We start from the raw sequence: 15,535 nt of genomic DNA on the forward strand, positions 1-15,535 counted from the left end.
AGATCAGTTATTGCTCTCAAGGTTGTATTGTCTATTTCTGTTATTATTCATTATGGAAACATCACTTATCAATCTCATAGGTATGTTGTCGTTGTCATCTGCAGCGTTTTGTCTTGTCATTTGAAATATTGCCATATTGAAGTAAAATGACTTTCAATTGGGAAGCTCGTTCTGTTTGGCTTGTTCTTCTGGAGGAGACGGAGAGAAAAGGAAGAGTGTGAAAGAAAGAAGTGCGAGTGTAAACAGAAATCTTTGATAAAAAAATAGATGGTGCAAAAATAACAAAGGAAAAAAATAAATGCTTGCAAAAATCAACTGCTACAAAAATGTACACCAGCATTTTACTCACAAAAAATTGCATGGATTATTCACACTAATGGCAAGCATTTCAAAAGAAACCCCAACAAAGCAAGGCAACTGTGCTGACTTTTATGACGAAATTCATTGAGAGTAACTTGACGGGCGCTGTGGCGTGGTGGTAAGACGTCGGCCTCTTAATCGGAAGGTCGAGGGTTCGAATCCCGGCCGCGGCCGCCTGGTGGGTTAAGAGTGGAGATTTTTCCGATCTCCCAGGTCAACTTATGTGCAGACCTGCCAGTGACTTAACCCCCTTCGTGCGTACACGCAAGCACAAGACCAAGTACGCATAGAAAAGATCCTGTAATCCATGTCAGAGTTCGGTGGGTTATAGAAACACGAAAATACCCAGCATGCCTCCCCCGAAATCGGCGTATGCTGCCACAATGGCGGGGTAAAAACGGCCATACACGTAAAAATCCACTCGTGCACAAAATCATGAGTGAACGTGGGAGTCTAAGCCCATGAACGAAGAAGAAGAAGAAGAAAGAATTACTTTATGCATACATAAAGAATTTGTGGCACATATTTTGTGCACATAATTTCTCAGACAAGGCACTTTAACACACTCAATGCTAAACTTGTTCACTTGCTTTATATTCTTTTTAACATGTCATCTGTTGCTTTTTCTGCTGTTTGTTCGAGAGCTGTCATTATTGCGAGGACCCGAAACAGACATTTTCACCATGCGTTCTTCCAAAGATGGTTCAGCAAGTTTAGTCAAGCTACCTGACCGCCTCAAAGAGAGCGTCCTGTTTGCGACATACAGTTTTGGTTCATAGTTCTTGGGCTTTGCTCTACCCTTTTCCTTCTTGGAAGCATGATCTGTAGTCAAGTTGGCTGAGCAAGGTGGCTTGTCTGAAGCAGGCTTGATTCCTGGTATGTCTGTGTCGGGTTGAAATGGAATGTGGTGGTTGTGTGCCTGTTGAAACTGTGAATATGAATCCATTTGAGAGTACACGGACTCCCGACTGTTGATGTTGTTCCCAAACCCTTTGTCCGAAGGGCTATGCCTCCTGTAATCCAGTAAAGATCTTTGACTGTTCAAAGCCTGCATTTCCTGGTATTGTAGCAGTCCTGCAGGTGTGCGAGTACTTGCCCTGGAGCTGTTTTCTCTTACCATGTTTTCAAGTTCATCTGCACTTGCTCTCACTATTTGCTCAAGTGTGTGTACACTGTCTGGCATGTAGGCAAGTGCTTGTGCACCCAGGTCACCACTGGCAGGATCAGAACGGTTTCTTCTCTCGTTCTGGGAATGTGTCTTCTTTGCTACTCGCTCAGCCGCTGTGTTTTCATGTGGCCAAGGCCTCGGGCTTGTACCACCAAAATTCCATTCCGGCAATTTCTCACCGTTGTCTGTGAGTGGTTGATCCAACCACGGTCTCAAGCCAACGCTTGCTTCACTTTCTGGTTCCATCTGTTCATCCCGAGACTTCCTCCTTCTTCCTGCATTGTCTTCAGCGCCGTCACCAAGGTCGAGCCAAGGCTGCCTGCTCATGCTGGAACCTCGCTGTGTTTTCTTTCCCTTTTTCATCCCAGTAATATTCCGCTTGCTGTTGAAATCATTCTGCATTGATCTCCCTTCACCTATTCCTTCACACCTCACACTGTCAGGCAGTCCAGAGAAATAAGAGAACCCAGAAGCATCTGCATTGTTGCTAGAATTTTCTCCCTTTAGATCTGAAGCGATTCTCTGCTGTTCTTCCCCATCCCTGATCAGAGCACGGAGGTCTTCTTCCAGCTGTTGCTGGGCTGTTTTCAGTTCTTCCTTCCGTGAGGCAACTTTGTCACGCTCTGTCTGCCGAGACAAGAGCAGACGATCTAAGGAGGTGAGGAATTCTTGTCCAAAAACTGACAGAGCCTCTGCACCTGGGAAAAGATTTGTGACATTGCTTTAGATGTGTGCCTATTTAGCTGCCTTATACTGAACTGAAGAACAGTTGTACAACCAGCAACACTAATCTTCACAAAAAAGAATATACAGCCAATATAGTATGTATTGTTGTACATGACCTAGACACAAATGACACCTTCACAAACATTGCCTTGTACCTGAGTATACAGTAGAGAAAAGCTTTCTACATCACAAAGTGAACAGCTTACACCACTAGAATGTCCTGAAGATGTTGCTTGTTAACACCGAGTATTACACATGTTTCATATCTGAACTGTGAGCATCCCCTTTAGGGTTCATAATTTGAAGTGTGCAAATGTATTTGAACAAGTAGAACATGTTTATTAACTCACCAGACTGATTCTGTGGGTCACAGGTGTCCAGTTTCTGTATGACATCTGTCCACTGTAACAGCAAATTTCAAATCAAGATTTAGATGTCCACTTTTTAATTTATACATATACATCTAATTTAGTTCTTGCAAAACAATAACCGATTCTCACTGGCTAATACAAAATAAAATGCAATTTAGTACAGTATTACTCTGTAAACCCAATGCATTCCAAGGAGGGATGATCAGATGGATCTAAAATGTATGTTGAACTCAAAAGCACACACAAAATCCTCATGTGCTGTACATGATCGAGTTAAAAGTCTTGTGCCTTAACTGCCGAAGCCAGAACAAAAAGAAGAGAGTGTATTCAGATTTCACTACATCCTTGAGCTTACAGTTCTTTTTTTCTTCTGCGTTCATGGGCTGAAACTCCCATGTACACTTGTGTTTTATGCACGATTTTTTTTTTTAACGTGTATGACCATTTTCACCTTGCCATTTAGGCGGCCAAATGCAGATTTCGGAGGGAAGCTTACAGTTTAATGTGTAGGATATGTGGGAACAGTTATGTACTAGAAATATCTTATCAACACACAAACCAACCTGCTGCTCGTGTTCTTTCAACACAGTAAGAAAGGTTTTCAGTCCTTGCTGACTTGTGTTTTTCTTCAACTTTGTGTAAGCTTCCATTAGCTCTGCAACACAAATATAATACATGTACTTAAGCAGTCAACACCATCGCGATATAACCTTCGTGGTTGAAAACAACGTTAAACACCAAATAAAGAAAGAAAGCAGTCAACACAAACACACACACGCACACAGACAAACCTTTTTCAAAACTTAAAATTCTCCTAAAAGTTCTCCTAAAAGTATAAAGAAACAAGTCGCGTAAGGCGAAAATACAACATTTAGTCAAGTAGCTGTCGAACTCACAGAATGAAACTGAACGCAATTCCATTTTTCAGCAAGACCGTATACTCGTAGCATCGTCAGTCCACCGCTCATGGCAAAGGCAGTGAAATTGACAAGAAGAGCGGGGTAGTAGTTGCGCTAAGAAGGATAGCACGCTTTTCTGTACCTCTCTTTGTTTTAACTTTCTGAGCGTGTTTTTAATCCAAACATATCATATCTATATGTTTTTGGAATCAGGAACCGACAAGGAATAAGATGAAAGTGTTTTTAAATTGATTTCGACAATTTAATTTTGATAATAATTTTTATATATTTAATTTTCAGAGCTTGTTTTTAATCCAAATATAACATATTTATATGTTTTTGGAATCAGAAAATGATGGAGAATAAGATGAACGTAAATTTGGATCGTTTCATAAATTTTTATTTTTTTTTACAATTTTCAGATTTTTAATGACCAAAGTCATTCATTAATTTTTAAGCCACCAAGCTGAAATGCAATACCGAAGTCCGGGCTTCGTCGAACATTACTTGACCAAAATTTCAACCAATTTGGTTGAAAAATGAGGGCGTGACAGTGCCGCCTCAACTTTCACGAAAAGCCGGATATGACGTCATCAAAGACATTTATCAAAAAAATGAAAAAAACGTTCGGGGATTTCATACCCAGGAACTCTCATGTCAAATTTCATAAAGATCGGTCCAGTAGTTTAGTCTGAATCGCTCTACACACACACACAGACAGACACACACACACACGCACATACACCACGACCCTCGTCTCGATTCCCCCCTCTACGTTAAAACATTTAGTCAAAACTTGACTAAATGTAAAAAATGACGTAATCACTTTAATAACGAAGGTATAATCGTTGGTACATAAGTACAAAAGATGCATGTGAAAAACCCTGAAACATAACATAAGTGGCACAATTTGCAATAAACATGCCATAAAAACGAACAAAAGACCAACCAACTTACTTTTCATTGGTTGGATCAGGACTTCATTTGTTGAATGTTCAAATTCTTTATAGCCATCTCTGAAACATGAAAGAATGTGTTTTAAACTTCAGATCAGATAATCTTTCCTTTCTCAACGAAATTCTCCATGTGATTCCAAACGTTTACACAGACTCACACACGTTCACTCACCAGCACCAATCTAAAGGCAGCTTCATCTGCATGATGATGGTGATGATGATGGTAGTAGTGTTTGCAGTGTGTTTAGGTATATAAACAGGCATATTTCTAACAGTGTGCATGTTTATATTCCTAAAAACACAGCAAACACTTCCATCATCCTCATCATGCACTTTTGTATCAGTGTCCATGGGCATGCACACCACAACCCCTCACACACACACACACACACACATACTACCATCCTCCTCATCATGCACTTTTGTATCAGTGTCCATGGGCATGCACACCACAACCCCTCACACACACACACACACACACATACTACCATCCTCCTCATCATGCACTTTTGTATCAGTGTCCATGGGCATGCACACCACAACCCCTCACACACACACACACACACTACCATCCTCCTCATCATGCACTTTTGTATCAGTGTCCATGGGCATGCACACCACAACCCCTCACACACACACACACACATACTACCATCCTCCTCATCATGCACTTTTGTATCAGTGTCCATGGGCATGCACACCACAACCCCTCACACACACACACACACACACATACTACCATCCTCCTCATCATGCACTTTTGTATCAGTGTCCATGGGCATGCACACCACAACCCCTCACACACACACACACACACTACCATCCTCCTCATCATGCACTTTTGTATCAGTGTCCATGGGCATGCACACCACAACCCCTCACACACACACACACACTACCATCCTCCTCATCATGCACTTTTGTATCAGTGTCCATGGGCATGCACACCACAACCCCTCACACACACACACACACACACACACATACTACCATCCTCCTCATCATGCACTTTTGTATCAGTGTCCATGGGCATGCACACCACAACCCCTCACACACACACACACACACTACCATCCTCCTCATCATGCACTTTTGTATCAGTGTCCATGGGCATGCACACCACAACCCCTCACACACACACACACACACACATACTACCATCCTCCTCATCATGCACTTTTGTATCAGTGTCCATGGGCATGCACACCACAACCCCTCACACACACACCCCCTCCCTAACCTGTGTGCATCTTTACACACATGAACACACACACACACACACACACACACACTCTTGCGGTCCCGGACATACATACACAAACTACCATCCTCATCCTCAAACTACCATCCCCGTACAAACACTACCTGAGAGCGTCAAAAGCCTGCAGAACATAGTCCAGCTGCAACTGGTACACAGCCTGGTGGAATCGAACCTCCTCCCTCAGTGCAGAGGCCTCCTGACCAACCATGTGACAGCGGTGATTGCACGCTTTGAGAGCCGCTGTCACGCACCGCTGCACCTCGGCCGCCTTGCCACGGGGGAGGGGAGGGAGGGAAGGTGCTAAGGCATCGTAGGTCACTTCTGACATTGTGGGTTTCTTGAGCGGAGGCTGGTCAGCACAGAAAAGCAAAAATAATTCAAGAATTGCATTTCGATGTCATCGTGAAATTTTGGCAAATCTGTCTTGGAGATTTTTATACCTTTAGACTAAATAAATTAATTCTCCTTGAAAAATATTCTCTTAAATACGATTGACAATGCATGATTTAACATTCTTTTATCTTTCTATCCATACCAGGAGCAAATATTAACACTATTCAATGCTCCACAAGCCAGACAACAACTTTCATTTCTGCACATCTCCTACCCATCCCTCTTCTTACCCTCCTTCCTTTCTTTTACTGTCTTTCTTTATAATCATTATGCAACGTTTATTATGTTATTAATAGATTTGGTTTATTGAGACGAATTGTTCAGCCGTTACCGCCTTATGTTGCACTGTCATGCAGGAACACCACTATAAGCTTCTAGCCTGTTGCTGTTACCTTTGTTAAAATAAACTTATGTTTAAACCAAATATTAACACTTTTTCATAATAAAAATAATCAGTCTTGTCCTCCTCAAAAGATGTATAAAATGAGTTACACCAAAATTCCGCGACCTCGATTTGTAGTATTTTCTTGATTTACCATACCCCACCATCACAACTGTTGAAGTCATCATCTTTGCTATCACGTCATGTCATCTTCATTGTTTTTGTCACTATCATTAAGATCATCATCAACATTCTCCTCATAATCTTTGTCCTCATTAAACTGTTGTCATCTCTGCTGTTGAAGATGTCGCCATCATCATTATCTATATCATCACGAACATCTCCAGTTAACACGCTTTCTTACCCAAGGGGCTGAAGGAACAAGGAGAGATAGAGACAGTAGATCAGCGGCACAGTCTCGGGCCATGGCACTCGCTTTAAGTATCACTGTTCCTTCACGTTCTTGCACAGCACTGCTCATGTGACCTGCTGCTGGGTCCTGATTGGCTCTCCCTCGGTCGGTGAGATTTTCGCTGACTTTGATCAGTTCCTTGTACAGGGTGCTCAGTTTGGACTCCAGTTGTGCCTAACATAGAATAATGAAATAAACAAATATCTGCTCATAGTGTTCAATACTTGTGTTTTTGTACAAATCTGCACAGACTGGGTGGCCGAGTGGTAACGCACTTGCGCTCGGAAGCGAGAGGTTGCGAGTTCGACCCTGGGTCAGGGCGTTAGCAATTTTCTCCCCCCTTTCCTAACCTAGGTGGTGGGTTCAAGTGCTAGTCTTTCGGATGAGACGAAAAATCGAGGTCCCTTCGTGTACACTACATTGGGGTGTGCACGTTAAAGATCCCACAATTGACAAAAGGGTCTTTCCTGGCAAAATTGTATAGGCATAGATAAAAAATGTCCACCAAAATACCCGTGTGACTTGGAATAATAGGCCGTGAAAAGTAGGATATGCGCCGAAATGGCTGCGATCTGCTGGTCGATGTGAATGCGTGATGTATTGTGTAAACAAGAAGGGCAAAGCCCATACGACTCACATGCTTGACCTTGACCTTTCATGACATCATACACTAAGAACTGCTTTACACATTTTTCCTACCAAAATACATGTGACCTTGACCCAAGGTCAAGGTCATCCAAGGTCATGCAACACAAAGCTGTTAATTCAAGACATAGGAAATACAATGGTGCTTCTACCATGAGATATGGTCACTTTTAGTGGTTCACTACCTTATTTTGGTCACATTTCATAAGGGTCAAAGTGACCTTGACCTTGATCATATGTGACCAAATGTGTCTCATGATGAAAGCATAACATGTGCCCCACATAATTTTTAAGTTTGAAACAGTTATCTTCCATAGTTCAGGGTCAAGGTCACTTCAAAATATGTATACAATCCAACTTTGAAGAGCTCCTGTGACCTTGACCTTGAAGCAAGGTAAACCAAACTGGTATCAAAAGATGGGGCTTACTTTGCCCTATATATCATATATAGGTGAGGTATTCAATCTCAAAAACTTCAGAGAAAATGGGAAAAATGTGAAAAATAGCTGTTTTTTAGACAACATTTATGTCCCCTGCGACCTTGACCTTGAAGCAAGGTCAAGATGCTATGTATGTTTTTTGGGGCCTTGTCATCATACACCATCTTGCCAAATTTGGTACTGATAGACTGAATAGTGTCCAAGAAATATCCAACGTTAAAGTTTTCCGGACGGCCGGACGGACGGACGTCCGGACGGACGGACGGACGGACGGACGGACGACTCGGGTGAGTACATAGACTCACTTTTGCTTCGCATGTGAGTCAAAAATTCCATCTCACACGGCATAAATAGATCCCTGCGCCTTGAGTCCGAGTCTGGAGATACGCGCGCGATATGATATAAGACTTCATATAACATATAACATATAACATTTCTATATGTAGATTAATCGTAACCATGAATAAACATAGCTTTAATGCATGCTATACAACGTCATATGTATGTTAATGTAAGGCTCCCTGACATGGTACCTTATAATTTAATTATATGTTGTAGACACTTTAATTAGTCAGAGCCAGATTTGCTTTTTGTGTCTTGACATAATTTTCTGTAATATCGGCAGTCTAAATGTAATTTCTTTGATATCTAACTGAGAATAGGCTTCATTTGAGATACAATACATGTATTGTGATTGTTTATAAACAGACCATGACAAAATAAAACACAGAGAGAGAGAGAGAGAGAGAGAGAGAGAGAGAGAGAGAGAGAGAGAGAGAGAGAGAGAGAGAGAGAGAGAGAGAGAGCACACAGTCTAGAGACATAGTACCTGCTGCCGCGTGAGCCGAGTAAATTGTCCCTCTTTATCTTTACTGCGCTGGCTGCAAAAACCCTCCGCGCGGAGTCACATTGTACGTAGGGTGCACAAGAGAAAAAGTAAGAGAGGGAGAGAAAGAGAGACAACGCACATGCCATTGAAATCAGTCATCTCTCTTACCACTTGTTTGAGGTTGAGGCTTTCAGTTTTAGCCAGACAGCAGTCAAGTATAGTGAACTCTTTCTCACAGCCTGGCTTTAGAAAGGAGTTCATGAACATGTGTGGCTGTGCCAGGTTCTCTGTGGTACAGTTCTGCACAAAGCAAAAAGAAACAAGTCGCGTGAAGCAAAATTATTATTTAGTCAATCTGTCAAACTCATAGAATGATACTTGAATGTATGGCACACGCTTAGATGATCGCTTGAAGTGACAAGCCAGTATAGCACAGTAGCGTACAGCGCATAATAGGAAAGCGCACTTTTCTGTATTCTGACCTTTCGCAAACCTTGGTTTGTGGCACTACATGTTGTTTGATTTTTGATTCTTCTTTAGAAAACCTCATTGGCTCACGTAAGTGTAGCCTATGCGGTGCTAAACTTTGTCTGTCTGTGCGTGCGTGCGTATGTATGTATGTCTGTGGTAGAAACTTTAACATTTTTGGCTAAACACCGAAATACTCATTTCACGTGGTTAATTTTCAAGCACCATCTTCAAATTATTGAAGCAATGATCAACATTGTGTCGGCATGTGTGTAGTTAAAGCGTGTATCCAAAGAAAACGGGTGGTGGGGGGTTTTGAAGGGGTACAAGCAGTTGACTGGTTTGTCTCGTGTGTGGTATGTAGACGGCAGGTTGTGTCAAGATCAGGTCAGGGGTCGCGCGAAGGATTGTGGTCCAGTTCTCACCTCGCCGATTCGCCGGGGAAGACGATTTCATGTTGTTCGGTTTCTAAGCTCCAGAAAAGTAAATAAAGAAGATACCAAAGGGAGATTTCCTACAATTTGATCTGCACAGCGTTTTTCCAATGTCCACGCGAGGAAGAGCTGTCGAAAGCGCAGTCAGTGTCGATCTTGCAGCCGTATCCCGGTAAGTTCAGAGACAGATCTAGTGTCTCCCACTCTGATAACGTGTCACCTACTGTTAATCCGTTTTGTTTTAATTTCTTTTTATTTCAGCAGACACGGATGTCAAACACAGTGCTAGGCAGTCACCTCTAGTGAAATGAGTTGATCTAAAGTGCCTGTAATGTTTGGATGTCTTTGTTCGTGGTTCGATTTATGTGAATTTCAAGACTTGCAGTAGAGTCTCAAGTTAAGTTTACTCTGCCCGAAAAAAACTGTCCACCATTTACTTGAACATGCAGACATAAGGAAACGGAATGAATCTGTTCTCAAAGTCAAAATGATCACGATTTTTTTCCTCAGATTCAAAACACGCACTGTCATGGTTTTGTCTGTACAATTTAGTAAGTCTTAAGTACTTTGCAACAACTTCCTTGAACGTGAAAGACAGTTTTTGAATGCTAGATCTGTATCGCGTTTCATTCCAGACTCGATCCTCTCTTTGATTGTAGATCTACTGTTTGCTGTTTACGCACTATCATATGATTCGCTATGTAACGTTTGGTTACCTTGCAACAGCTTTCTTGTCTTTGTTGGCATTTCTGGCTGTGTTGACCGTCAGAATTATTTTAAGAACCAGGCTGCTGCAGTCGACATGTTTCGCATATTGTAGGGTTACCATGCTGCATAGGTAAAGTGGCTTGTATAACCTGACTATTCTGTTTCAAAACACTGTTTATATTTGTGTAGGTTGTAGTCATCATAACTAATCGCATTTTGCCATTTGTTTCAGAAAGGAGGTTAACCTACAACAAGATCGACGCTATGTCAGATATGCCTCAGCCACATGAAGACTTCCGAATTTAGATCCACTCGGCATGGTGACAAGTCTTGATGAAAAGTATAGGACTGAGGACAGCAGTGGAAAAAGTGGCCACATGGCAGGTACCTAACCTATTAACCTAGTCATTTTATCTGTTTGCCTTCTTTTGAAAATTATACATGGAGTTGATATGATGCGTTAGTTTTAACTGTGTGTGTGTGTGCATGTGTGTGTGTGCGTGCGTGTGCGTGCGTGCGTGCGTGTGTGTGTGTGTGTGTGTGTGTGTGTGTTACGGAGTGAGTGAGTTTGTGTTTGTTGATTTCTTACGGGAGCCTTGAAGGCTTCGCCTCTTGTTTTAAAAGCAGTGTTAGTGTTCAGTGAAAAAAAGCCACTCATAAGACCACCAGTATCATTGGCTGAAGAAGATCCAGTCAAACAAAATCTGCTTTAATAAATTCGAATTCTAAAAACCTAATAAGGATATATATATGTTGAACAAAATGCAACAAATCTCCAGTCTTGGGCTCGGCTCAAAAACCACTAGGCTACCATCTATTGACCTGAACATAAAATGACTGACCTCAATATTCTTGAAGAGTTTGATGCGAGCAGATTCGCTGGTGTCCACCATTGTCATGAGATCACTGCGAGGGACAGGCACCTCTGCTCCTTTCACTTCAGCACCAATGTAGTGTCTGCCACAAGGATTTGTTACATGCCCATAAAAATGTAGTCCCATGAATGTTCATAGAAATGCACACAGAAACGCATTCATCCTTTCAAAACTGCAACATGCACTTGGCATGCACAAACACTCACATATATGCCTTCATACACACTCAAACACTCATGCGCACACACATCCTAGCACATTTAATTATGGACTCTCTTTCTCTGAATATGTTCAAAAGCTAAAAATGGCTAAATTTGTTTTTTAAAAAGCACACACTACCTTGTGACTATTCTAAGGTAATGTATGTTTAATTTCATTCAACATACGCACAAGGCATATATCACGAGTGAAGCCAAGATACCTGAATTTTCCTGACAACCAGGTCAGAGCGTTTTCTACCTCCGTCAGTGCAGTGGACCGTGACCCCAGGGCTTCTGACATCAGCAACAGCTGTTTTTAGAAATAAACATACATGTATACACAATGTATTAAAAAAAGAAGCACACACAAAAACAATCAAAGAAACAAAAAAACAAAGAAAAGAATAACAAAGAGAAAAATATTAAATTTAATAAATACCTAATATTAGCTTCAGAGGTTAATAATAATTGGATAACATCTTCAATTCTCTGATGCTAGTCAAATGTATGAAACAAGTGAATTTTGTAAAAGGATGATCTGGAATGGAGTATATATATAAATACAACAAAAACTGTGGGGCTTTCAAAATGTTACAGTACTTATATCAAAACTTATTTTTTAAAGTACATGCAGCTCCATTCATCATTATCCCATTTTCTTCAGGGAAAGAAAATACTGCACAATATCCATGTTGCAAAGCAATTTAATGAACAAATAACAAAAGAACATGCAGTTTTAAAGAATGACATAAATAATCCAAACACTGTCTCCTTTTTCATCAATCAGCCAAACAGGGAGAGAGACTCGCCTGTTTCTGAAGCTGGATGATCTGCATTTTCAACATGTTCACCCTCCTCTCATCAAACTTTTCATAGCTGGCCTCCACTGTTATCTGCTTCAGAGCAGACCTGATCAAAACAAAAATGAAACTGATGCATTGTATGATATCATATTACTCCACACCACACCCCCAGACACATACATGTGCACTAGTATGATAATCTCTCTCCCTCTCTCACACAGAGCTGAGTGGACACAAAAAAATAATGCCCAGTCATTTTACACGTGGAACCGAAATCAACTATTATGATGTATCCTCACAACGAACAACTAGAGGGAATCCAGATCAGCCCAGATCAATGTGTAACTTTTAAACCTGACAAGTGACATCCGACCTGATATTCAATCTACCATCTAGTTCCATGCACTTTATTCTCTCATATATATATTTATTTTCTTACACTGGATCTTTAACATGTTATTAATATTTTAAGTAATATTTATTCATATTATATTTTAAATCGAACAATATTTGTACAGAGCTATTATACCTTGTATCCTCCAGCTGCTCTTTGAGTCTTCCATTTTCCTCCTTCACAGCCTTTTGGAAAATCAAACATGCAAAATCATGAATACATATATTTATATATATACATATATGTCGTGCCGAAATCACGGAGTTGCCGAATTCGCGGAATCAGCAACATTTTTGCTCATTTCGCGTAATCGGTAAAACACTGCCCATTACGCGAAATCGGCAGCGTTTTGCCGAAAATAGGTAAAGGCTTCTAAAATTTGCCAATTTATCAAAAGCGCCAGCCAGTCTGTTACTTTTTGTGTCACCAGAACATTGCATTAACATTGCTGTACCTCCCTATTATGGTTTTTATTATCTGTGTTGGTCGGTGTCGAGCTTAACCCAGGAAATGCACGAAAACTACACTTTTTGCCAAAACTTGCCATGATTTATCGATTATTGCGATATTTATTCATTCGAGTATCTAGCTGTGTAAGTGTGATGGTATCCCAGGCATTTGAGAACTTTAAAACCAAAAAGTGGCTTCCGATTTCGCAAAATGGACAAATGTTAGTAGCCTTTTCGGCAAAACGCTGCGAATTTCGCGTAATGGGCAGCGTTTTGCCGATTACGCGAAATGGGCAAAAATGTTGCCGATCTCGCGAATTCGTCAATTCCGTGAATTCGGCACGACAAATATCAATAGAGTCAACAGTGACATTAACTAATGTACTTGAAGTAGAACTGAGCAAGCTTAAGATTGTAAACCATGAATCTCTAGTATAAGTTCAGTACCACATTGGTTTCTGCAGTTGAGTTGGAAAGATATTTTGATATTGTTGCTCATCAGCCATGTCAAATTCACCTAAATCCACACACAAATTGTATATACAATTTGCTATGTTATAAGATGGCACGTTTTCTTGTGCAGTACTGTACTAGTAATTACACTTAAAGGAATCAGTTTGGTGAACATTTGCAATAATTTGTTTGACAATAAATTAAACTTAAAAGAAGTCGACAGGGCCTGGGGCCAGTTTCATAAGCCAGAAACACAGTCGACCAACTGCAGTTGTCCGAGAGAACCACAGTAATCCGACGTTATCGGGTTTCACGAACAAAATTTCAGTCGGTCGACTGCGGGTCGTCTCACCGGAAGTCGGCCAAACACGGTGAAGCTCTCCCCCTAACACTGAGTTCGGCTTACTGCGGTAAACCGAAAATAAATGTAATTATCCGCACAGTCAATGGCACAATGCACACACTTTTTTGGATTGTGAGCCAAACCTTGTGATTGATCTTCGAAATGTATCTATCATGACGCAGTAATCCAGGAGACAAGTCAGGGTTATGTCTTGAAGACGTCACATTATGGCGTAAGAGGGTTCGACGTCACGCGAAGGAATTACTGAAAGTCTCGGTCATTGTTATTTTGAGCGGGCCGAGACTATTTTTTTCTTCGAAATCGGCCATTTCCACATGCGAATGAGCAAACGGAAGTGGTAATGTTGCTAAATTTAGCCATCGACTTGCCCATTCGGATTACTGTACAGTCGGTCGACTGCGGTTGTCCGCGGGTGACGGTGACTCGCTCATGAAACGCGCTTTTCGGTGACCCGGCGATTCACCACAGTCGATCGACTGGGCAGTCGATCGACTGTCAGTCGGTTCACTGCTATCTTATGAAACTGGCCCCTGATCATTACCGGGTAATCTTGAACTTTAGCGTGTTAAATTCATAGCTCAGAATCCAGTGACATTCTTTACTTATTTTTGATACAAGTCCATGTAAGCAAGCCAAAGAACATTTGTCGTGAAATTAATTGACGGATTGAGCTCCAAACTTAAGCATAATTAATTAATTTGGTTGTTCAATCGACGAAAATGCACCGAAAATGTCAACCATGCGACATCATTTACACGAAAGAGTTGTCTCTCTTGTCCGCTCATAAGGATAATTCCTTCTTTGACCCATGTAAACGAAATGCATTCGTACAGTTCATCGGAGTTCATTCCGTAACTTCAAAGGGATCTAAAATGACTTGTTAGTTGTTATGATTACAAGTGCAGGTTCTGCAAATTTGGAGACTTAAATGCCTCTGAATTATGAGCTATGAATTTAACACGCTAAAGTTCAAGATTACCCATTACCCTAATGCCTTTCACAGTCAACCTCTGAAAGCTGCACAATTGTTACCTTAAGCTCCCGTTCCAGCCGACAAACAGAAGCGTGCTTGGAGGTGCAACCCGACTCAGCATTGTTCAGAGGAGTCAGATAGTTTGGGGGAATGTTGCGATTTATCGCGCCCGCAAGGTTTAGTCTACCTCCACTTCGAGGCATTTTTCTTTTTCAAAAATATTGCTTTAACTCTGAAATGTGTTTTTGATTTGAATAAGTCAACGTCGGCGGTGTATGACTAGCTCTGACAAGAATGCCGGACAACCGTCTCCGAACCATCCCGCCATTTGTAAACATTCCTGTCATCTAAGGGAGAAGCTATTTCATATAGTTTTTGATGACAAACAAAATACACTCGGAACATCAGTTATACGATAATGCGGATAAAGACGCTTTTGATTAGTATCTAGATCGATTTAGAACAATTCTAGCTTAGTCCATTAACTAATTTCTGTCCCTTTATCACTTTACAGTGAAGACTAGTCTTGCACAACGTCAGATCCCTTGGAAGACAACTCCTCTCAACTCTTT

The 15,535-nt window shown here is 41.2% G+C and overlaps 1 protein-coding gene across 1 annotated transcript; it reads right to left on the minus strand.

The window, feature by feature from the left end:
• Positions 1-234: 234 nt before the first annotated feature.
• On the minus strand, positions 235-15,482 carry LOC138981690 (uncharacterized). Its single transcript, XM_070354710.1, has 12 exons — positions 15,023-15,482; positions 12,860-12,909; positions 12,337-12,436; positions 11,749-11,837; positions 11,295-11,409; positions 9,011-9,142; positions 6,881-7,102; positions 5,846-6,090; positions 4,482-4,540; positions 3,189-3,280; positions 2,605-2,656; positions 235-2,226 (listed from the first exon to the last, which is right to left on the minus strand). Exons 1-12 carry the CDS (start codon positions 15,164-15,166, stop codon positions 971-973), a joined length of 2,556 nt encoding a protein of 851 aa, XP_070210811.1. The 5' UTR covers positions 15,167-15,482; the 3' UTR covers positions 235-970.
• Between the last annotated feature and the right edge of the window lie 53 nt (positions 15,483-15,535).

This window comes from Littorina saxatilis, linkage group LG1, assembly GCF_037325665.1.
Source record: "Littorina saxatilis isolate snail1 linkage group LG1, US_GU_Lsax_2.0, whole genome shotgun sequence".
Classification (NCBI taxonomy): domain Eukaryota; kingdom Metazoa; phylum Mollusca; class Gastropoda; order Littorinimorpha; family Littorinidae; genus Littorina; species Littorina saxatilis.